At 40.0% G+C, this 23950-nt stretch overlaps 1 protein-coding gene across 1 annotated transcript in view; it reads left to right on the top strand.

The window, feature by feature from the left end:
* The window catches only part of RAPH1 (Ras association (RalGDS/AF-6) and pleckstrin homology domains 1), a 68161-nt gene extending 46428 nt beyond the window's left edge, over positions 1-21733 (top strand). Inside the window, exons 7-16 of the mRNA XM_081096174.1 lie at positions 2553-2630; positions 3054-3213; positions 5628-5749; positions 7390-7455; positions 8780-8923; positions 9764-9874; positions 14155-14253; positions 15464-15584; positions 16570-16712; positions 19598-21733. Coding sequence (XP_080952300.1) covers positions 2553-2630; positions 3054-3213; positions 5628-5749; positions 7390-7455; positions 8780-8923; positions 9764-9874; positions 14155-14253; positions 15464-15584; positions 16570-16712; positions 19598-21553 — 3000 coding nt within the window. The 3' untranslated portion in view covers positions 21554-21733. The remainder of the gene's footprint in view (positions 1-2552; positions 2631-3053; positions 3214-5627; positions 5750-7389; positions 7456-8779; positions 8924-9763; positions 9875-14154; positions 14254-15463; positions 15585-16569; positions 16713-19597) is intronic.
* The last annotated feature ends 2217 nt before the right edge of the window (positions 21734-23950 follow it).

The following is a 23950-nucleotide window of genomic DNA, read 5'->3' as shown; positions in this document are numbered from 1 at the left end:
GGAATGTATAGCCTTTTCAGATTGGTTTCTTTCACTTAGTGATATGCTTTTCCATTTCCTCCATGTCTTTTCATGGCTTGATAGATCATTTCTTTTTTAGCACTGAATAATATTTTATTGTCTGGAATCAGTATAATTTATCCATTTACCTACTAAAAGATATCTTAATTGCTTACAAGTTTTGTCATTTTATAAATAAGGCTACTGTAAATATCTATATTTAGGTTTTTGGGTGAAGGTAAGTGTTCAGCTCATTTGGGTAAGTGTTAAGGAGCATGATTGCTGGGTCGTATCATAAGAGCATGTCTGATTTTCTAAGAACCCACCAAAATGTCCTCCAAAGTGGTTGTACCATTTTGCATTCCCACCAGCAGTGAGAGTTCCTGTTACTCCACAACCTCAACAGCATTTGATGTTTACAGTGTTTTGAATTCTGGCCATTCTAATAGGTGTACGGTGGTATCTCATTGTTTTAATTTGCAGTTCCCTAATGACATGATTCTGAGCATTTTTTATAGTCTTATTTGCCATATGTGTATCTTCTTGTATCTGTGTAACTCGTTAAGGTGTTTTGCCCATTTTTAAATTGGGTTGTCCATTTACTTGTTAGTTTTAAGAATTCTTTGTATAGTTTAGATCATAATTCTTTATCAGATATGTCTGATAAATATTTTGCAAATATTTTTCCTAGTGTATATAGCTGTCTTCTCATTCTCTTGAATATGCTTTATCCTAAAAATGTATTACGCTTTTGAGGACATCTAATTTTTTTAACTTCTGCATATTGATTATAATATAAAAGAATTTGGCCTTTTAGAAGTTCATGTTTATATTCCAAATATGCAAAGCATTGATTCTGCATACCAGTTTTTCCTCATCAGACTTTGAGATTTAAATTTATAGTAGTAATTTAGTTTTCTTATTTTATAACCTGCCTTAAGAAAAAATCTTGTTCAGATATATAATCAACAATAATTCTGTTGTTTATTTGCATAAAGTGTGGATAGGATGATTTAATCTTTTAATCAAATGAAAATATCTATAATAGTCTAAGAATTCAGTTTTATCTTACTCCTCTCCATTGTTAAAATAAAGGTCTTTGTTTTCTGTCTAATTGGGTTTACAGATAGTATTTCCAGACCTTGGTGGTTATTATGTTAATTCCCTGACTCCTTTCATTGACAAGGATCAGATTTCTGACAAACAAGCCCACTGTCTTCCCCAACCACTGGTTTTTCTCTGTTTCACAGAGTAGTGAGTAAATACTAAGCTCAAAATGAGGGGAGAAAGCCTAGAATGTGAAGAGGAAAGCAAAGCAGTTCAGAAACAGGAAAGTCAACAGAATTTAGGAGAGCAGTGAATCTCTTTTGCGGGGAGTTTTTTTACCCTGATAGCTTTAGATTTTTAATGAAGAATAACACACGGGTTGTGGTTTTTAATTAGAATCCACAGTAGATAGTGTTTGATATAATTAGGTTTTTCTTTTGTTGTTTTTTGTGTGTGTGTTTTTAAATTTTATATTAAATAAAGGAATCTACAAGCTGGTAGTTTATATTTTTCTTAGTTATTTTCCAGAGAAATCAAAGTTTAGAATTAGAAAGTAATCCTTTATAAGTACAGGTTTACTTACATGAGTTTTCAACTGGCAATTAATGCTACAGTGTACTATGGCCTATTGCTGGAAGGTGCAGGTAAGTACTGGTATTAGAGCACTATATGTTGTTTTAGGAAAAAAATAGATTAATGGTTTAAGTGTAGTTGTAGTTCTTGATAATTTTATTACTACTTATCTAAATTTTATAAAGTAGAAGTTAGTAGGAATTAAATATTTGAAAAATTATATTTAACTTAAAAATTATCAGTGAATTAATGGAAATAAATTTGAGTTTATTGACATGAGACATTGATTATATTGTGTGTTTTTTTCCAAAGCAGAGTAAAACTTATAATATACTGTAGCCTCTTCTATTTTTATTGGTATATTAATGAGAATGTACCTACATTTTTTTAATTAAGGATTTATATATGGTTGCAAATAAATTGATACTAGGATTTTTTGTTTTGTTTTGTTTTGCTATTTTTATGATGATACGTTTGCAGTGTAAGAGAACAAAACATTAGTATGCAAAAAATGGATTGCCCATGCTTTGGAGGGGTAATAAATTCAGAGTTAAGTATTGTGCAGGTGTAACAAATTGGCAATCTCACAGATAACCTATATACATTCATGTTTTCCCTACCCTAGAACCCCAAATTCATCTTCAGATGGACAGAATCAAACTCATTAATCTACTACAGTATAGGTTTCTTTTTCTCTGGAATATGGAATCTAGTCTAATAAGAGATCTTCAAGTCTGTATCTTTAAAAAAGTTTATAATATGTGAGCTCTCACTTTGTGAACACGGTTATTTTTAAAATATACTTTATATAATTGTGTGAGGTTATATTCTTGCTGAAATTTAATGCTAGCAACATCCTTAAGGATAAAAAGACTTCTTTTAAAAATCTCATTATCTTAGCATTAGTTTATCTGAAGTGCTTTTGTTCACAGGAAGAACAAGCAGCAAAATTGAAAGCTGAGAAGATCAGAGTTGCCCTAGAGAAAATTAAAGAGGCGCAAGTGAAAAAGGTGATACTTGGATTTTTTTAATCAGTTTTACAGATCTATAAAAAATGGCCTTGTTTATATAATGTATCTCTAAAATATGGAGAGGTAGAGGGGTATTTCTTCCTAATACATTTTTAACATGTATTTTTTGTGGATAAAATGCATTTTAAAAGAAGTAAATTTCTGATTTTAAGTTACCCTAACAGAGTAAAACAAAATAATCTTATTATGGTCTTAACCTGTTATAATTTTAAGGAGGCTTTAAATTTGTTTATGTAGGTTATTTGATACCTAATTTTAGAGTATTTTTATATAATAAATTTAAGTTTGTTTTAATTTATATTTAACTGAGGGCATTACTAAGAGCAGTACTCAATTATTGGAAGAAGTTTCTAAAATGTCTAATTTTTGGTTTGCATTTAATTTTCTTTTTGCCTTTTATAGCTGGTTATTAGAGTCCACATGTCTGATGATAGTTCTAAAACAATGATGGTGGATGAGAGACAGACGGTGAGGCAAGTGCTGGATAACCTCATGGACAAATCCCACTGTGGTTACAGTTTAGACTGGTCACTGGTAGAAACCATCTCTGAGTTACAAATGGGTTAGTAATCTCATTGCTTCACTTACTTTTTAATTTCTTTTTAATTCTAACAGTTTTGGTGTTGGTTAAAAGCACTAAGAGACATATTTATATTTTATCCCCTAGAATATAAAGTTGGCTTTTTACATTATCTTTTTTTTTTTCAAGTATTTTGAGATTTCTATGAATATGAGGTATCTAGTTGAGTTTAGATTTTCTTATAGAACAAACTTTTTGTGTGTTTTTTAAGGTAACAAAATACCATTGCCCTTCAAATAAGAACTGCATAGATCAACACATTTACTGAAGACCAATTTATTCACATTTGTATTGAAGTCTTTATTCCTGCATATGATTTTCAGGGGACAAATAAAGCACAAATATCTTACTTTTAGCTAGGTGTATTATGTCTTAGTTTCCTAAGATTTGTAGTTTGGTATGATGTCTTCTAATTATAAACATCCTCATTTTTTATATCATTCGTGACTTTTAAAACTTTTTTTTTTTTAATATTAGTTGTATGATTACAGAAATCTTGCAGTAATTCTCTTAGCATACTTAATTGAATCAGTAATCAATGTTAACTTGCTATTTTAAAGTATGTATTTGCATTTCTCTTACTAGTTACTATATTTTTAAGTATTCACAGCAATTTACAGATAAATAAAAAATATAATTATTAACCCCTTCTCTCAGAAAATATGTACACAACTCCCAAAACTAAGTTATAAGTTATTAGACCATCATTAACATGAATAAAAATGTATTCTCGTAATACTCATCTATAACTCTTCTTAATTAGAAAACTTGTTTGAGTTCATAGATGTAGTAGCATTATGATACCCAGAAAATGTTTGAATGCTAGTTTTGGAATATTTTTATGATCGTGGTTTTAAAGACTCACATTTGTAATATTTCTGTATTACCTCTTATATAATTGACTATGGCGTCTTAAGTAACTATTGTTTAATCATATATACATGGCACAGTGCTTCAACTACAGTATGAGGTGAACTCATAGATACAGAGATCAGACTGGTTGGTTGCCGGAGGGGAAGGGGGTTGAGGGGCCAGGTGAAAAGGGTGAAGGGATTACATGCAAATTAGTAGTCACAAAATAGTCACAGGGATGTAAAGCTCAGCATAGTGACTAGAGTCACTAATGTTAATAAGTGTATATAGAGCCAGGTGGGTACTAGAGATATCAGGAGACCACTTTGTAAAGCAGTATATGGTTGTCTAACCATTGTGCTGTGCACCTGAAACTCAAAAAATAATAGTGAATGTCAGCTGTATTTGAAAAATAAAATTATATATATATATATATATATATAGTCATTCAGTATTTGTTGAATGAATAAAAGAAAAGAAAACAAGGGGCTACTAAGAGCCCAAATAAGTTGGTAGAAACAAATTATGATAAATGTAAACTACTCAATTAAACAAATATTATTAGAAAGGATGAATAAATAAAATGCAACTGTTTGCTGTTTATAAAAAAGACCTATTATCTAAAGACACATAAGTAAAAGTAATGTGAAAAGACACTAACCAAAACAAAGGTAATTAACTTTGTTAATAGCAGACAAAATAGACTTTAAGCAAAATGCATTACTAGAGATGAAGAGAACACACATATTCACTAGGAAGAGACTATATTTAAAAATTTTATCTAATAGCGTTAAATTGTATAAAGCAAAAGTTGACAGAACTACGAGGAGAAACTCATGTCAGCCTTCATAGTAGAACCTTTTCAATGATCAGTACAATCAAGCAGACAAAAAAGGATACAGGAGATTTGAAAAATAATTTGTTTGATCTATGAAATAAATTTAGAACACTATCTAATTACAGGAAAATATACATTCTTTCCAGCAGAAGAGGAATATTTCTAAAAATTCAAGTATGAGGCCATAAGCAACTTCAAGAAATTTCAAAAAATTAGTATCTAAATGGGTTCTTTGAATATATATGTTCAATCTAAAGGTCATGTGCTTTGATTCCTAATTTGGAAATTAGAAAATATGTCTATATTTAAAAGTAAAACCCATGACTCAAAGAAGAAATTATCTTGGAAATTTCTTAAATTACAAGAACTGAATACTATTGGAAATACTTAATATCAGAATTTATGATATACAACTAACATATTCTTTTTTAAGGATGAATGGGAAAAGGCTGAAAGCTGAAGAAGACCTAGAAGAATTAGATTCCAGTCCTAATTCTTCCATTTAGCAGGCGTGTGACCTTGCTAAAGTCACTTACCACCATTAGGGCATGTTCCCTTATTTGAAAACAGGTGGAAAATAAGGGCCCAGGACTGTAGTGTCAGTAAGGATTCTGTGATTCTGCTGTGAATTATTTTGCATGGTTTCATATATTTGATGCAATTCTGGTGAATACTAACAAAGTACTGGTATTTTATTTTGGGACAGAGAGAATCTTTGAAGACCATGAAAACTTGGTTGAAAATCTTCTTAACTGGACAAGAGATAGTCAAAACAGGCTTATGTTTATGGAGCGTATAGAAAAATATGCACTTTTCAAAAATCCACAGGTGAGACTCAAAAACACAGAGGTTGGTATTTTTAAATGCTTATATTGTTCTGTCATTACTAAGTTGATAGAGTTAAAAGATTGGCAACCACCTGGTTGGAATACTGTGGTGGTAAAACCCCAAGGAAGCATTCACTACTGCTAGGGTGGAGGGACTGCTGGGCCCAGGTTGTCAGGCCCGAGGGAGGTTATCAGCCCACAGAGCCAGATGGGGTGAGCCCTTGGGGCAGCAAAAGTAACTCCATGGAGTTTCCAGGTTTCTGCTCTAATCCAGAGCTGTGTTCAGTAGCTATTTATTTGGTGAGTTTCTATCCATCAAAGAAAAGTACTTACATATTTAAGTTTCTCTGTTTCAGCCATTTATCCAGTTGAGATTTTGATTTGTTTTTTAAATTATTTTTTGATCTTAGTAACCTTGATTATAAATGGTTCCACATATTAATACATGTGACCTTGCTTTACTTGGCATCTTTGCTTATTTCAAAACAATGTTTGAGTTAATACTTTCTATTCCCCAAATCCTATCTTATATAATAAAAACGTAATATGCAAATCGACTGAACAGCGGAATGACCAGTCTCTATGGTGCACACTGACCACCAGGGGGCAGATGCTCAACACAGGAGCTGCCCCCTGGTGGACAGTGCACTCCCACTGGGGGAGCACTGCTCAGCCAAAATCCAGGCTCACAGTTAGCAAGTGCAGCAGCAGTGGCGTGAGCCTCTCCTGCCTCCACTATGGGCGGGTGGTAAGGAGCGAGGGGTCCTGAACTGCTAGAGCCCCAGACTGCAAGAGGGATGTCTGGCTGCCGACTGAGGTCCAATCCCCGGCGGACATCCCCCGAGGGGTCCAGGACTGTGAGAGGGCGCAGGCCGGGCTGAGGGACTCCCCACCCCCCAGTGCATGAATCTCGTGCACTGAGCCTCTAGTATTTTATAAAAATCAATAGGCAAGAGAAAACAGCCCCACTATAAAAAGTAGTAATGAGGGAAAATAGTAGCAGTGTTAAAGGTATTGAGTAGTCATCCTTCAGGTGGCTTAATCATGACACATCTTTATTGGACATTTTAAGTGAAGAATACCCATTTGGGAATATGGATAGATCTTTTTATGGGTGATTGTTGAAAATTTTTTCATAAGGCTAATAATTAGAATTCATATTTTAGTTGAGTCACCAAAATGAGATTATGGTAGTCTCAGGGAATTTGGGATTTCTTCTTTAAAACCCAGAACATAGAATTACATTTTCTGCATCTGGATCAGTTAAGCTCAGCATATTGTAAGGAAATTTGCTTTCTTTGTCATACTTAATTTGTAAACCTTTCAGGTCCTGTAAACACAACTTTCATTTGATATATCAAAACATAATATTGTTGCATGTAGTATTACCTCAGGATTTGGGGGAGAGCGCTTACATTGAGTAGGTCAAGATGAATGAGGAAGGTAAGGAGGAAGCCACTGTTAGCCATTTAATGATGGTGTCCCTGCACAGGTTGCTTTCCAAAGAGTGTTCCTTCTCCTCTACACAGCCGGAAACTGACACAGAGGTGCTATGTCTGTAGAAGAAATCACATATGCTCTTGTGCCAAGGGAATAATAGAATGTGTTTATCCTTTAACTTTCACTTATTCATTTTTCCAGAACTATCTTTTGGGGAAAAAGGAAACAGCTGAGATGGCAGATAGAAACAAAGAAGTGCTGTTGGAGGTATGACTCTTCACTCTCCCATTATAATATTAAAATATTAACCACCATTTTTTTAAGTCAGTTATGTCAATGCAGTATGTTTATTTTTGCAGTGTAACTAGAGGAGACTCTATTTTTCTATAGCCTGATGGAGAGAGTTCAGCTGGTGTACTAAAAGGGGCATGAGCTTTTTGGGAGCTGATGAGTGGGAGAAAAGGCAGGTCAATGAAGCGTATGATTGTGCTGTTTATCTGCTTACCCAGAGAGAAACTTGAATATAAATAGCCGTTTACAAAATATTTCAAGCCTTAGTCTTACTGAATGTTTACATGCATAATCATTTTTAAAAATACATACATCTCCTTATTTTGAAGAATAATAAAACAAATTCATATTGAATTTTTGGCTTTTGCTAATTTAAGAGCATTAAGACCAAAGACGTTCATATGTTTGAAAACCTGAATAAATGCTTGCTTACAACAAGGCAGTTAGGAAAGTGAAGATCAGCACTCAGCTTTTTATATGGTACTCACTACAATTAAGAAAAATCCTTTTTGTAATTCCTAATTTTTCTGTACTTCAGGGAGAGAGAAATTAATTTAGGCTCCATATGTCCTATGTTAATCTTTAGTGAGTATTTCTAAAATTCTTTTACTAAATACATGGTTGCTTTTTGTAATCATTCACTTAGCATGTTGCTTTCTTTTAAAATGCATTCCTATTTAGCTTGACAGCTAATCTAAATGTGTTATTAATTTGGATAAATATAAAGTTCAATGCTTATGTTAGTTCTGACACTTTTATTAAATTTAGTATAACTGCTGTTTACAAATGCATTTAAGTGTTGTTACATGCAACTCAGTTGACATTTCATCTATTTCTTCAAAACTGTATATTAGGCCCTAGCTGGATTGGCTCTCTGGATAGAGTGTCGGCCTGCGGACTGAAGGGTCCCAGGTTCGATTCCAGTCAAGGGCATGTACCTTGGTTGCAGGCACATCCCCAGTAGCGGGTGTGCAGGAGTCAGCTGATCGATGCTTCTCTCTCATTGATGTTTCTAACTCTCTATCCCTCTCCCTTCCTCTCTGTAAAAAAATCAATAAAATATATTTTTTAAAAAACCACTGTATATTAGGTAAAATTTCACAGGGACTGCCATAGCAGTTCTAAAATAAATCCATATGATGTTACAATAGAAAGTTCTAATTGAGGTATAATTAACAGCATGGTTTTAATACAAAGCCACTTGGGTTTAATTACAGTGTCATACATTTTACAAGAGTAAACACAACTTTTGTTCTGAGAATCCAAGAATTATATGTGTTTCCAATTTATCATCATTTAGGAATGTTTTTGTGGAAGTTCTGTAACTATACCAGAAATTGAAGGAGTCCTTTGGTTGAAAGATGATGGCAAGAAGTCCTGGAAAAAGCGTTACTTTCTCTTGCGAGCGTCTGGTATTTACTATGTCCCTAAAGGAAAAGCGAAGGTGTGTCCCTTCTGCTGGCTTTTGAGTTTCTTCATTGTGCTAATTGATTTTAATTTGTAGTGAGTGTGCTGACAGGGTGAATCCAGGCTCTGATTTGTTTCAACTTCTGTAGGACACAGAAATTGCTTTGTTTACGGATCTGTTAAAAGAAGAAGAAACGTGAAAATGTTCACTCTCTGCCCATTAGTTGGGCCCATCTCCATTCTCTTGCCAAATTTGAAACCATCCTTATATGTATTATTTTTTGGGACTTCTACCAGAGTAGTTTTTGCTGCTTGTTGTTTGGGGAGAATAGCTTTCTGGGATTATGGATGTTTCAGCCTTACCTGTTGCTTTTGTGCTTACGGGGGGGGCCACTGTTTTAAGCTCCTCACTGTATCACTTCTTCCAGTCTTTACTGCCACCCCGAGAAGTACCTACTGTTGCCCCTATTTAACTTGTAAGGAAACCCCGACTTGAGAATCACTGTGCTTGAGATATGTTTGGACAGACACTGAACTGCATTATTTTCTTGTTCTTTCCAGAGAGCTCTACTATACTAGATTATTTTTAATATACTATACCATAGTTAAAGTTTGTTTAAAATGCCACCCTTTTCCAAGCAAGTCAGTGTTAATTGTAAATGGCAAGACAGTTAGTAAAAGAGATGGCCTTTTTTGTTGCATCATGGGTTAAAAAAGAAACATTTCTAGAGAATCTCACTGTCTTGTCCTCTGTAAAATAGCAGTAATTTCTACGTGGTAAAATTTTGATTTTTCTACTAGAAACTGTTACCAGTTATGATATTTGCTTGCTTACACATTATTGTTAATTTATCCATTTGGCTGTGTTTTATCTTAGGTTTCTCGGGATCTGGTATGCTTTCTCCAGCTGGATCATGTCAATGTTTATTACGGACAGGACTATCGGAACAAATACAAAGCCCCGACGGACTGTTGTCTGGTGCTGAAGGTAAACATGTATCTCTTTTTAGGAATTTTAATTGATGTTAGACATAGGCTGTGTTATTGGACATTTTAGAATAGTTTGGATCTTCATCAAGTATACTGGTTTTGCTTTTTTCTGTAGATTTTTAAGGGAATAGTGAAGGATAGTGAATAATGTGCTATACCACAGCTGATCCTTAGCTAAGTAGCTCTTATTAGATTGATGCCACTAAAAAATGGATACTAGATCATAAACTATTCTGTACTTCAAATATATTTGAGTCATAATATATAAAATAGATTAGATTATAAATTTGAGGCTTTCATTTCATAGCCAGGCTTATTTTAGGAAAACTTAGATCAGAGCCAAATAAATGTGGGACATAAAATTGTATGTGGTTTTGTTTTTCTTCTGTACTTACTCAGCAGCACCATCAGAGGGCACTGTGGTCATAGTAGACTGGCTCTCATCTGGTCCATAAATAATTATTGTCCCGTCCCCCCCCCCCCCCCCCCCCCGAAACACACACACAACTGTACCCCTGGTAATCCATGCATGTAGGTAGTCCATGCAGGTATTATTGCCTGTCTGAGTTGTTTTTAGGGCTTTTCCCCCTCTCCTTTATACAAAATTTTTAGCTGCTCAAACCAATTATATCTGTACTTTGTATTTTTAGTGAAGTTTTAGTGATCTGTAGGGACACTAATAAAAACAACTTGTAAAAATCCTGGATAATTATGGAGGTGATTCTGTCTTTCTCATTAGCTCCATCCTTAGTAACCCTTTGGTAGCTATTAGGTCTACATGTTTATGTCATTGTTTGATTTTGCTTTTCTGAGAATTGTCATTTGGGTTTGGGGTAGTGGTGTTTGTTTAGTGTTTTGGTGTAGAGTTTTTATTGCTTTGATAAAATTAGGTATATTTTAACAGTAACCCTTTTGTAGGTAAACCTTTCTTGGAGAATACCACTGTATCTTTTAGGTTACAGAAGCAAATGATTTTTAAGTCAGTAGAAAGCTTAATCCAGCAATTTTCCAAATGAGGTCTAAGGTCCCCTGGGAGTCCCTGAGGACCTGACAAGGGGTCCTCATAATTACTTAAACATAAAAACATAATTTGTTTGCTTTTTACACTCACATTCTCTCACATATGTATAATGGAGTTTTCAGAGGGGTTATATGACATGTGAAGATATCTTTGCTCTCTTAGGTAGTAAAATGTGTATTTGTGTATTCTTGTATTTTAATTTCTTAAAAGGAAATACTAATAAACTTAACCCATATAAGTAAAATTTATTTGGGGGATCTTATTACATGACAGTAAGAGTTGGTTATTTTAACGACTCAGATTGTCAGTGAGAACCTAAATTCTTTCTGTCTTTCCCTGCCCCATTTTCCACATGTCAGCTTATTCTCAGGCTGGCTCACTTTATAGTCACAGATGGCCACTACAGTTCAGGCATCACATGTGACCCAGAAAACCCATCTGTCGATGGACACTTAGGTTGTTTCCGTATCTTGGCTCTTGTAAATAATACTACAATGAACACAGGAGTGCATATATCTTTTCAAATTAGTGTTTTCATGTTCTTTGGATAGATACCCAGCAGAGGGATTGCTGGATCATATGGTACTGTATTCCTAATTTTTTTAGGAACCTCCATACTGTTTTCCATAGTGGCTGCACCAATTTACAGTCCTACCAACAGTATGCAGTGGTTCTCAACCTTCCTAATGCCGCGACCCTTTAATACAGTTCCTCATGTTGTTGTAACCCCCAACCATAAAATGATTTTCGTTGCTACTTCGTAACTGTAATTTTGCTACTGTTACGAATTGTAATGTAAATATCTGATATGCAGGATGTATTTTCATTGTTCGTGACCCACAGGTTGAGAACCGCTGAAGGGTTTCCTTTAATCCACATCCTTGCCAACAGTTGTTATTTATTGCAGTATTATCTAACTTCCTTTTGCAGCTTAGGTTAAGAATATTTTTGTTCTAAGGGGTTATTTTTTTGAGGTTTAGAAGGATCAAAAGTGTTAGAGTGGGTGGAATGTTACATGTTTTTATTTTTTTACTTCTTGCATGTTAGTTGAGGGAAGTAATTTTCAAGTCTATGTGTGTTTCCAAAGTAATAAATGGTGAGTATACATTCAGTGGTTTTCCTTTGGCACTTGGACTATGATTTTATAGCATCACTTTTAATTACAGAGTTTTAGAAATTATCAGTCTCAATCTAATGTTTGGCATAAACATAAAAAAAATAATCAAATAGCACAATAGTAATCCATAATTTATTATATTTTTAAATGGTCTTATTCTCAAAATTTTTACCTTTTATTAAAGAATGCAAACATTCCAAATCAACATCATTTTAGAAGTGAAATAATTTCTTTTGGTGTAGCTATTCATTTGTTTTGGAAGTAATTTCATTGTATGTTCTCTTTGGAGTATTTAATAATTTAAATGCAAAGCTCCTGATTTTTAGCAAAGACTATCTCCTCCATACTTGCTCTCAGCTCTTGTGCAATTTTAAAAGTGGTGGAATAATATTACGGAAAAGAGAAGAGAGGCAGCAAATTGGGTAGAAGATTCCACCATTTATGAGGCAGTAGTGTGGCATAATGTTTAATAGCATGGATCCTGAAACGAGATTGCACGATTTCAAATCCTGATTCTTTCACTTGTTGGCAAATAACTGAATGCGGTCCTCACCCCTTTGGGCCTCCATTTCTTCTCAGATTGTGGAGGTAATTATATGTGACTCATAGGGTTTTCATGAGGATGGAATGAGCTAATATTTAGCATAATGCTGGTGCATGGTAAGTGCTCAATAAACGCCACTTTTAATAAAATAACATTATGTTAGTGGAACAGGCATTCTCCTGCGATATTGGCACAAAGTCCGAATGACCATATGAAGGCGATAGAATGAATGCCTTTATTACACGGGAGGTTGAGAATTTTTGAGGTCCTAAAATGCATTTTAAACTAGCAAGTAACCTGCAAATACTCAAACAATCATATCATAATACTCTTCAGGGTGTTACTTTGATTCTCAGGTTAGAGATGAGGAGAAAAGGATAAACGATAATTTCTCTTTGATATTCTCTGATGGTGTCTTGATAAAAACACTCCCTTTGTGTAGAGAAGACACACTGTCTCAGGCAGGGTCACCGCTACAGTGGAACACCCTTGGTTTTAGCCCTACTCTCAGGAAATGGAAAGAATTAGTCAAGAACAGTTTGTAAATCACCATAAAGGGAGGAGTAGGGATAAAGGTTCAGAGCCATCCTGTAGCCCCTTGTTCAGATGTCTGAACCCTGCTGGTGAGCAGTGTCTCAGGGAAGCAGGAGATGGAGAACAGCTCTTTTAGCCCTAGTTGGCAACACTAGAGAAAGCTTTTTCAGTCAGCCCATTTTATCTTCTGCACAAACTGTGGCCTCTTCTGTTTTGTATCCCAACATCTACTTGAAGCATCTGGCAGATAGTTGTAGCTCAATAAGAATTTGTTGAATGAATGAAATGAAATTCCCCTTCCTCCTCTTATAGAAAAGTACACGCTCTTCTGCCTGTCCTCTGCTCTTTCAAGGTTGCTGTGGTGGTTTATTTTAATGTGATTCATGAGGAGAGAGAAGGGCATGTATTCCAAGACAAGGCTGTGGAGCCTATATTATCAGGAGAAAAAACTGTTAGATATTGTTTTGCTAACCTCTTATTGTTGAAGGGTGATGGTTAAAACTGACTGTAGCATTCAATAACTAAATTGGTGTTAAATGTCTTATCATAGGAACTGAGCTCTAAAGCAATGTGTAGAATAGAATAAATGAATTTACATTTCTCTCATTGTAGACCAGAGAGACTGATCTTTTAACAATGCAGATATACAACTTACAGTGGTGGCCATGTATTCCTGCTGCAGTGTTAACTTATTCAAATTGCTTATTTTATTGATTTCATGGGTTTCCACAACAAATATGGTTAGAGAATTTTTAAAACCTCTTATAATTGAACATAATTTAAATACTTCAGGTAAAATATAGCCATTTTAAAAAATGTTCAGAATAACTAAAAAGAGAAGTCATAATAAACAGTCATTACATCCAAAACTGAGTGTGATTTAGGGTTTTCTTCTCAGAGAACAAGTGGTTGTGGCCCAGTGGAGTTAAAACAACTTAAATTTGTGCTAGCACTTGCATTTTGCAGTCAAGGTCAGGTCAGTCACCCGCCATCCAGCCCTCACCTGAAAACTACACTTAGTTCTCCAGCAGACTTAGTAGGACTTTGTCTTTAACCTTGCAGCACCCACAGATCCAGAAGAAATCTCAGTACATCAAATACCTTTGCTGTGATGATGTGAGGACCCTGCACCAGTGGGTCAATGGTATCCGCATTGCAAAGGTAAGTTTGATGACAGAACAATGAGGTACTTAATTATATGGTTTTGATTGTCATGATAATTATTCCGGTTGTTTCATGTTTATGATTTTGCCAGTGTCTGGTTTTCTCAGGCCTTATGTTTTAAATATCTTTTTTTTCTTTGGGGCTAGACATAAACTTTTAACAGTTGGTATGTATCTATGGAATAATACTGCTAGTAAAAGCTTGTATAGCGTCAAAGGTGATTTATTTTGGCTTTGGAGCATGTATCATATGATTCTTATGTTCAGAATTCAGCCTAGACAAAAGAAATTGCTTTGGGGGTGGATGAATAAGCGGAGTACAGGATTTTTAGGGCAGTGAAAATATTCATACTCACTCTATATCAGTGGTTCTCAACCTTCCTAATGCCACGACCCTTTAATACAGTTCCTCATGTGGTGATGATCCCCAATTTCATTGTTACAAATTGAACATAATTAAAGCATAGTGATTAATCGCAAAAACGATACGTAGTTATATATGTGTTTTCCGATGGTCTTAGGCGACCCCTGTGAAAGGGTCGTTCAACCCCCAAAGGGGTTGGGACCCACAGGTTGAGAACCACTGCTCTATATGATACTATAATGATGGGTACATGTCATTATTCACTTGTCCAAATCCATAGGATGTACACCACCAAGAGTAAACCTAAGATCAACTACGGGTTTTGAGTGATGATGATGTCAATGTAGGTTCATTGATTGTAACAAATGTACATTGTGGTGGGGAGTGTTGGTAACAGGGAGGCTGTGCATGTTAGAGGCTGGGAGCGTATGGGAAATTTCTGGAACTTCCTCTCAGTGTTGCTGTGAATCTAAAACTGCTCTATAAAAAAAAGTAAATCTTAAAAAAAATCTTTTAAAGCACATTTTGAAGATGATTATATTAAGTAACTGGAAATAAAATTTATTATAGCTATAAAATCAAAGTTGCTTGAGGAATAACTGAAAAAAAACTTTATATTGATAATGAATACAATCAGGTGTTAACTTCTTGCTGCCTTTGTAAAAATGAAGAAAAATAAGAGATTATAATTTACTGGTATTAAAAGTATTTTTGAAGGATTATTAAGTAGTAATTTTAATACAGACTATGAATCAGTAAACAGAAATGTACCCCCTTTCCTGCCTCACCCGGCTATATCATGCCCTGTGAAGTTCAGATGTCCTCACTTTCTGCTTCTATTTAGTATGGGAAGCAGCTCTACATGAACTACCAAGAAGCCTTAAAGAGGACAGAGTCTGCTTGTGATTGGACTTCCTTATCCAGCTCCAGCATTAAATCAGGATCCAGTTCTTCCAGCATCCCAGGTAGTGTGAAAAGCCAGTGCACAGTTTACTAGCAATATGAAGGTGTCCCTGTAGAGTGCTAGTAGACCTGGTTGCTTCAGCATGATTCCTAAAAAACAGCCAACCTAATTTCTAAATTATAATAAATAGGTACATGAGCTTTTTTTTTTTTTTTTTTTTTACTTGCTAGAGGGGACAATATCCTGGGCAATCTAATAATATCCACATCTCATAGAGTGAGTGGATAGGACTAGCTGTAACATTGGCATCTCTACCAGATGTCAGGCACTGAGCTAGGTGCTTCTGCATGGTAATCTGACTGACCTGGAGTCCAATAAATAACCTTCCCAGTCCCCTCGCCTGGGAGTCACTCAGATTACACTGTGTCCTCAGCCATTCCCAGCCCCCTGAAGACTTGCCCTCGCACCTTGCCAGGAGGCCAGGCTGTCAGTGCAGCTGCTGCCCTGTGGTGCCAAAACCTAAGCCCTAGGAGACATACTTCCCACTTGGGAATCAAATTCTGAGTACTGTTCATTGCTGGGAACAGGATGTGGTCATCACGTAGAGATCTGAACTCATAAGTGAGTACTCTCTGGGATGGTCTGGAGCAGGGATATATAAAAAGATTGAATTTTGATGTAATGAAGATAAAATTGAAGAAAAAAAAATTCACTGCTCTATTGATGGATCATTTTCTTATTTGCTAGGAGTTCTTCCAAGATAGATTGGCAGGATACCAGTTATATCATATGAGCCTTTTATTGTAATTATCAGTCTCTCATGGTGAACTGTTTTAAAAGAATCAAGATTTCCTATTAGCCCCTAAGGTAAAGGGAAGTTTTCTAGTGGAAAATATGGGCGGTGCTTTATAGGAAATGCATAAAAGTAACTTTTTGCTCTTCTATAAAGTACCTGGTCTTGTGCAAAAGATCTGTCTGAACTACATATTCATACTGTCAGAATACTGACATATGTAATACTGTTTCTGAAAATCTATTTTAAACAGAGTCTCAGTCAAATCACTCAACTCAGTCTGACAGTGGGGTGTCCGACTCCCAGCCAGCGGGACACGTCCGTTCCCAAAGCATCGTGAGCTCCATCTTCTCCGAGGCCTGGAAACGAGGCACGCAGCTGGAAGAGTCCAGCAAGGTAACACCTGTGTCATCGGTAGAGAAAAGCCTGTGGTGTTGCGTGGGTTTAGCTTGCTGCTCTTTTATTCCTGTACAGTGGGGCCTTGACTTACGAGTGTCCCTACTAACAAGTTTTTTGAGATACTAGCTGTCTCTCGGCCGATTTTTTGCATTGAGTTGATAGAGTAATTTGAGTTAACGAGCTCCTGAACGAGCTCGGTCTTGGAACGAATTAAACTCGTAAGTCAAGGCCCCACTGTATTAGGAATCTTTCTTGGCTCTACATGATATATTCTTTCTTTGGTTTCTCCTCAGAAATTAGTATTTGTGAATGGGCTCTAGTGATTGCGATTTGGAAAAACAAACAAAAAACCCTGGCAGTGTAACTCCTTTTCAGTGGCTCACATTTTAAGAAATATTGATTTCCTCCTCCTCCTAAGTCAGTTTGAATAGAGCAACACCATTCAGTGCCAGTGCCCTGATCTTGCTGTGAATGGTTGAGTGTTTCTTTATGTATTATTAATTTAGTTTATTCAGACTCCTTTATCTTCTTTTCTTCTATGCTTTTTGACATTTCTCTACACACTGATGAATTTTCTCCAATTATGGTATATGTGGAAGGCTACATTGAAATTAATCCCCTTAAAATTTTGGATCCCTAAGCCTTGCATAGTAGCTTGTTCAGTGCCACTGAAGGACAAGTGTAATTATTGCAAGACTATGTAAAAAAAATGGAGGAGTTCTTTAGAGGATTGTAAAACCCCATATCAAATTGCCTCTGAAATGAGAGAGTGCGGGTGTGTCCTGGCCGCACTCACCTGCTCACGCCGCTGCTGAGGACCGGCGGCACATTGACCTGACCGCTTTGTTTTTACCCAATACTGATTATGACTTTTCTGTTCTTTTGGTCTGAGTCACTTATGCAAGTACATTCACGAATGAGAATTAAATGGTTTTCCCTCGGTTTATTCCTTAATTTTAATATTTAGTCCTCGGGAGGGTGGAGGAGGCATTAGTAACCCAATGTGGAGGCCTCTTAGAAGTAAATATTTGAGAATTGGTTCTAATGGCCTAAATTCTCAAAGCATTTATAGTTTAACTTCCTTATCAGAGGCTGAAACTTTAAGAAATAGTCCTCTCCTTTCTTCCACTTAATGTGGATAGAGTGGCCCCCTTTCTGGTGCTAATTACTAGATGTATGTAGTAGAGAAGCAGGTTTACACTGCAGACATCTGGAGAAAAGTCTTCACCTTACTGCGTGTTTAATGGTGCTGTCCATGTGCATTTTAAATGAAAGGCCAAGGAAAACAGGATCGCATGCCCATGATCCAGCAGGGCACTCCCATTGCAGTTTCAGGAGCGTGCGCCCTGCGGTGCAGCAGTGACGATGTGTTTGAGTCTTGATCCTCTTGTGTTTCTTCTGTTACCTCAGTCTCAGGAGCCAAATGAGAAGGCCAGCACAGCTAAGGTCTACACCCCTGCAGCAGCCAAGACAGGGTCAAGTTAAGGTCAGGGGCTGCTCTATGGAAACACATTAACCTGGGTGACTCCTGTAACCAAGTCTTGCAGACTAATGCTTTTACTTTGATGTGCAGTTTTAAAAGAAGCATTCGAGTGTCCTGATGAGCAACAGAATTCAGCCCTGTAATGAGCCTTCTAGTTCACTAACCTCAGCTTTCTACATGCTAATTAGATTTCATTCATAATTGAAAACAAATGGTTTTAACTTGGATCTTCATAGGATATTCAAAGAGCCTAAAACAGGGGTGGGCAAACTTTTTGACTCGAGGGCCACAATGGGTTCTTAAACTGGACCGGAGGGCCGGAACAAAAGCATGGATGGAGTGTTTGTGTGAACTAATATAAATTCAAAGTAAACATCATTACATAAAAGGGTACGGTCTTTTTTTTCTTTTTAGTTTTATTCATTTCAAACGGGCCAGATCCGGCCTGCAGGCCATAGTTTGCCCACGGCTGGCCTAAAAGATGTACCCAAAGTTATTAAACAAGGGTCCTTCCTCTGCTCTTTTCAAACATCCTTGAACCACATCCATGCATGAGGAGTTCCATGAAATCAGTGACTCAAGGTGATAATTTGGGCCATGCTAAGAGGTGCTCGATGGGCTGGCCAGCAGGTTGTTGGCAAATTCTAGCTCCCCTTTCTTGATACATTTCCTTTAGCCTTCCAAACTTTCTTATTGTCTTCTGCCTTTTTCTGTCGGATATTGTTATGATCTTTTGCTGTGATGTTTATGAAGCATTTCTTTGTGTATCTTCCAGTAAAATGTAAAGAATGCCCCCTCTTTACCTGCATTGCTGGACTTCTGTGTATGTTGGATGTGTCTCACATAAGCGTGTGTGTGTGTGTGTGTGTGTGTGTGTGTGTGAAGCTTGTTCACTCCTGTGTGACTGTGCACGCCCGCTGAGCATTCTCACACTCTCAGTGTCAGCTTATTAGCATCCAAAAGCCATCCTCATTCTCAGAAGGCCCTCCATCAGCACTCCTAAACCCAGCGAGGGCACCTGCCTGATGTGGATGAGTCATGGACTGAAACAACTCAGCCATCACATCTCCCCTTGCCAGAGTTTGGGTAGGGCAGTGCTCAGAGGGCGGGCTCCCGCTTGGAACAGCCTGCCTCCATCAGACAGCACTGCGGCAAGAGCTGTTCCTAGACTGTTGGGCAGTCGAGCTGTTTCAAAATGTTGGATAAACAGACTTCCCCTGCGCCCTCGCTGCCCAGGGAGCCAGATTTTAGCCTTCCTGCCTTGCTCATCTTTATGGTCACAGCTGCTGCGCCTTTTTGTGCATGTCCGAGTCCTTGCCTTTTATTTTTACCCATTCACAGCTGACATCTGTAACTATTGCTATGTTTTCTCTCACCCCCCCTTTTGTACTCCTTTTAGGCCAGAATGGACTCTATGAATCGATCCTACACTTCACTTATGCCCCCTTTATCCCCACAACCTAAACTTGTCAGCCCCTACACGGCCTCCCAGCCTTCGCCTCCTCTCCCACCCCCACCCCCACCCCCTCCTCCTCCCCCTCCACCCCCGCCCCCGCCTCCCCCTCCTCTGCCCAGTCAGTCTGCACCTTCTGGGGGCTCAGCAGCCACAATGTTTGTCAAGTACAGCACAATCACCAGGCTGCAGAACGCCTCTCAGCATTCAGGACCCCTGTTTAAGCCCCCACCACCCTCGGTGATGCAGTCTCTGTCCTCGACCTCACAGCCAGCAAAGCCTCAGATCCCGGTGCCCCCCAACGGAGTTGTGCCCCCACCCCCGCCCCCTCCACCGGCCCCCACCCCTGGCTCGGCCATGGCCCAGCTCAGACCCGTGCCTTGCGCCCAGTCCCTCCCACAGTTCAGCCCCCCGCCGCCTCCACTGAAGATTCATCCTGTCCCGCACGGTATTCAGGCGGCCCCTCCCACACCCCCACCCCCGCCGCCTGCCTCTCCCCAAGCTCCTCCCAAACCGCTGGTGACCCTGCCGCCCACCAGCACCAAGACCGCGCCCGCCGTGGTGACACAGGCCGTGCCCCCTACCCCTCTTCCCCCCGTCCCCCCCGCAAAAAAGCCGGCTTTCCCCCACATCCCGCCCTCTCCAGCCGCTCCTCCGGGGCCCGTCCCCCCGCCCACGCTCCCCAAGCACCAGAGCTTCGGCGGGAAGCCGCCGCCCGCCCCGCCGTCCCCCGGGCTCTCGGTGGTGAAGGCGATGGCCAGCCAGTTCCCCCCGCCGCCCGCGCCCGCGGAGCCGCAGCCCTCGAAGCCGGTCCCCGCGCACGTGGCCCCGCAGTCCCCTCCCGCCGTGAAAGCCAAGCCCAAGTGGCAGCCCAGCCCCGTCCCTGCCCCTTCCCCGGACTTCCCGCCGCCGCCGCCGGAGAGCAGCCTGGTGTTCCCCCCGCCGCCCCCGCCGCCGCCTCCACCCACCCCGCCCCCGCCAGCGACCCCCACCCCCACCGCCCCCGCCCCGGACAGAAGCGGGTCTCCCGGCAAGAAGGCGGGCAAGACGGCCAGCCCCGGGGCGAAGAAGCCTCCGCCGACCCCGCAGCGCAACTCCAGCATGAAGTCCGGCGGCGGCGCGGCGCCCCCCGAGCCCAAGAGGCCCTCGGTGGACAGTCTGGTCAGCAAGTTCGCGCCGCCCGCAGAACCCTCTGCGTCTCCCAGCAAGGACGCCCCGCCGCCGCCTGCGGCGCCCCCCAAACCTGGGAAGCTGAACCTTTCCGGAGTCCACCTCCCTGGAGTCCTCGCACAGGCGGGCGCGGCAGCCAAGGCCGCGGCCCCGAGTCCGCATGGCAAGGACCCCGCGGGGGAGTTCCCTTCTCCTCCATCCGACTCTGACTTCCCGCCCCCGCCCCCCGAGGTGGAGCTCCCCCCGCCCCCCATAGAGATCCCCGCGGCCTTCCTGGGAGCCGCTTCTCCCAAGGTGGCCGTGGTCAGCCCGCAGCCGCAGCCATGGTCCAAGCCGGCGGCGAGGAAGGCCCCGCCGCCCACGCGGCCCAAACGGAACGACAGCACCCGCCTCACCCCGGGGGAGCCCTCGGAGCCGCCGGCCGCCGTGCCCAGCTCGCCCAAAGCCGGCCTCGGGGTCCAGCCCGGGTTCCTGGCCGACCTCAACCGGACACTGCAGCGCAAGTCCATCACGCGGCACGGCTCGCTCTCCTCCTCCCGCGCGTCCAGAGCAGAACCCACGGCCACCATGGACGACATGGCATTGCCCCCGCCTCCCCCCGAACTGCTTTCTGATCAGCGGAAAGCTGGCTACGGAGGCAGCCACATATCAGGCTATGCAACCTTGCGGCGGGGACCCCCTCCCGCCCCCCCTAAGAGAGACCAGAACACCAAGCTCTCCAGAGACTGGTAGCTACCGCAGGTCTTTACTGTCATGGTTCTGTAATCAGTTCTACAATCAGCTCGCCTGGTCATCTAGGAATTCAGGTGTCGGAGCCTTCTGGTATGTTATTCAGGTAGTGTCCAGCTGTGTGCGTGTGTGTGTACATACCTCTGCAGTGTGTGTATATAAGTGTGTGTATATATATATGCGTATATATAGCTGGGAGTGATTCTATTTATTCCCTTTCATAATCTGAAAGTGGGTTTTGTGTATTTTGGGCACAAGAGGCGTGGAAGGGGATGTATCCTTTCCCTTGCGATTTCTATTATCTGTCAGGTGGATTGGACCAAAACAACTTCTGATGACTTTAGAAGGTATATTGTAAGTCTCCATGTGCGGCTACCTGTGCATGTTACTATGTACTGAGGAGTACACGTATAATGTGCTGTTTCTCAGTTTGAGAAGACAGCCACGACGTTTGGTGTCTCAGTAGGGCTTTTGTTTTTCCCTGGTTGGCTGAAGTTAGAACTGCTTGATTGACACTTCATTACTGTACATAAAGGGGCACTTTAATCAGGAAACTCTCAGCTTCATAGAACGGGTCAACGGTGCGGTGTGGGGGAATTTCAGTCACTACACGGTTGTGCAGTAACCACCATTCCAGCCGCAGTGACCGCTGAACCTGGGACGTGTTCTCACAGGTAAGCTCTTTGCCTACACGTGGATAATGTACTGTAATCTTGGGTGTGTTTATGCTGTTGGAATCCTTCCGTGGGCTCTGTGAAGCTTCATCAAGCGTGGCTTCACGATCCTTGCTTTGACTCATGTAAGAACTATCTGACATAGTGCCCTGCAATGCTCAGTCCAGGATGTCTTTGGGTCACTAGTTACCTTCTAAGTGTGTGCTTTACGTAGATGTTGATCTTAGGGATCTGTAACCGTTGCTATATCAAGTATTCCCATCCTATGTCCAATACAGTGCATCATCATGAGAAACAAATCACCTTCTGACACGTCTGTCTTGCTCTCTAGAAGGTCGGGGTGATTACAGAAGGAACAGATGGCCCCTGTGCAGTATCATTAGTCAGGTGGTACCGGGGCTGTCATGTGCAATACAAAGAATTCTGTAAGTGTGAGACCATCACAGAGGGAGGGAATGAAGACGCCAGCTGCAGCCAGGTGGGGAGTAGTGTAGTCAAGCACAGTGAGTTGCATTACATATTATGCATGTGCAATTTGGCATAACAAATCATTGCTCTAATGACTCAGTAATCCTGTGTGCTTCATGCTACACTTCATGTTTTTTTTTTTTCCCTGTGAATTTTCTTTTGTATCTGAGAAAAATGTGATAAATTGACCATTAGGAATAAAACGCAGTCTCAGAGCTGCTCTTAAACAAAAGAACAAAGACTAGCTCCCCCAGGAGCGATACGTGAGCACATCTTGTAATGAAGGTCTGCCTGTTGTGGCTGAGGATGACCAGGGCAGAAACCTCCTGACACTGTCCCATAAGGAAAAATGTGCCCATGCAGTGGAGCAGATAGGAATTAGAGAGTAAGTGAAAGTTGAGTATGCAGTGTCCAGATACCCATCTAACCCACTCCAATGAAGGGTTGCATCAGAGTAAATGGCACCTACCTCTCCATTGCCACGTCTGCAGGATATTGTTCAATATATTCATGTGCTTGTAGAGCACTAAGAACATATACCATTGTGCATTTTTTAAAGCCCTGCTTCTTTAAAAGATACTTTTTGGGTCTTTTCAATTATTCACAAGGTCTGTGTGCTTGATATCGTTATGCTTATGAAGTGACCTTTACCACATCTGCATTGTTGATTTAGGCATGCACAGCAATTTGGATAACATTTGAGTACAGATTGCCAAGCTTCAGTGTGAATCATGAGTGAAATAATTTCCCAGTCTCTGCCTGCAGTTTTATATTCTAAGAATCACCCTTATTTGTGAAGTAAAAGAGCTATTAGGAATAGGAATCCAATGACATATTCACTAGGGGTTTTTACTGTGGTGGTGTCATTTTTACATGAAGGTGGACAATTTCAACTTCTGTAACATACGCTCAATCAGTGATTTGAACCCTGAGGCACAGCCTGTTCTTTTCCAGTGCGGGCTTTCCTGGGCCTTCTTGCTGTGTCAGTGCTGATGACAGCCCTCCGAGACTGATGCTTTTGGTGCATCATTCTCCTGAAAGAGCAGAACACGAGGGACACCCAGAGAGAGCTGGGTCGGGGAGGAACTGTCAGTTATACCCCAATCCATTGGCATGTCTGACAACAGGCTGTTTACATTTCTCCAAAGATGGAAAAGGCTGTTATCTATGTCATGGTGAAACAACTGAATCATAAACAAATAACAACACTTTAGATTATACTTCCAGTATTTTAGCTCCCTGATGGAGTTTTTTAATT

Source organism: Myotis nattereri, assembly GCF_964212035.1.
Source record: "Myotis nattereri genome assembly, chromosome: 7".
Lineage (NCBI taxonomy): Eukaryota > Metazoa > Chordata > Mammalia > Chiroptera > Vespertilionidae > Myotis > Myotis nattereri.
Note: the sequence above shows the minus strand (reverse complement) of the source record. Positions and strands in the feature narration are given on the sequence as shown.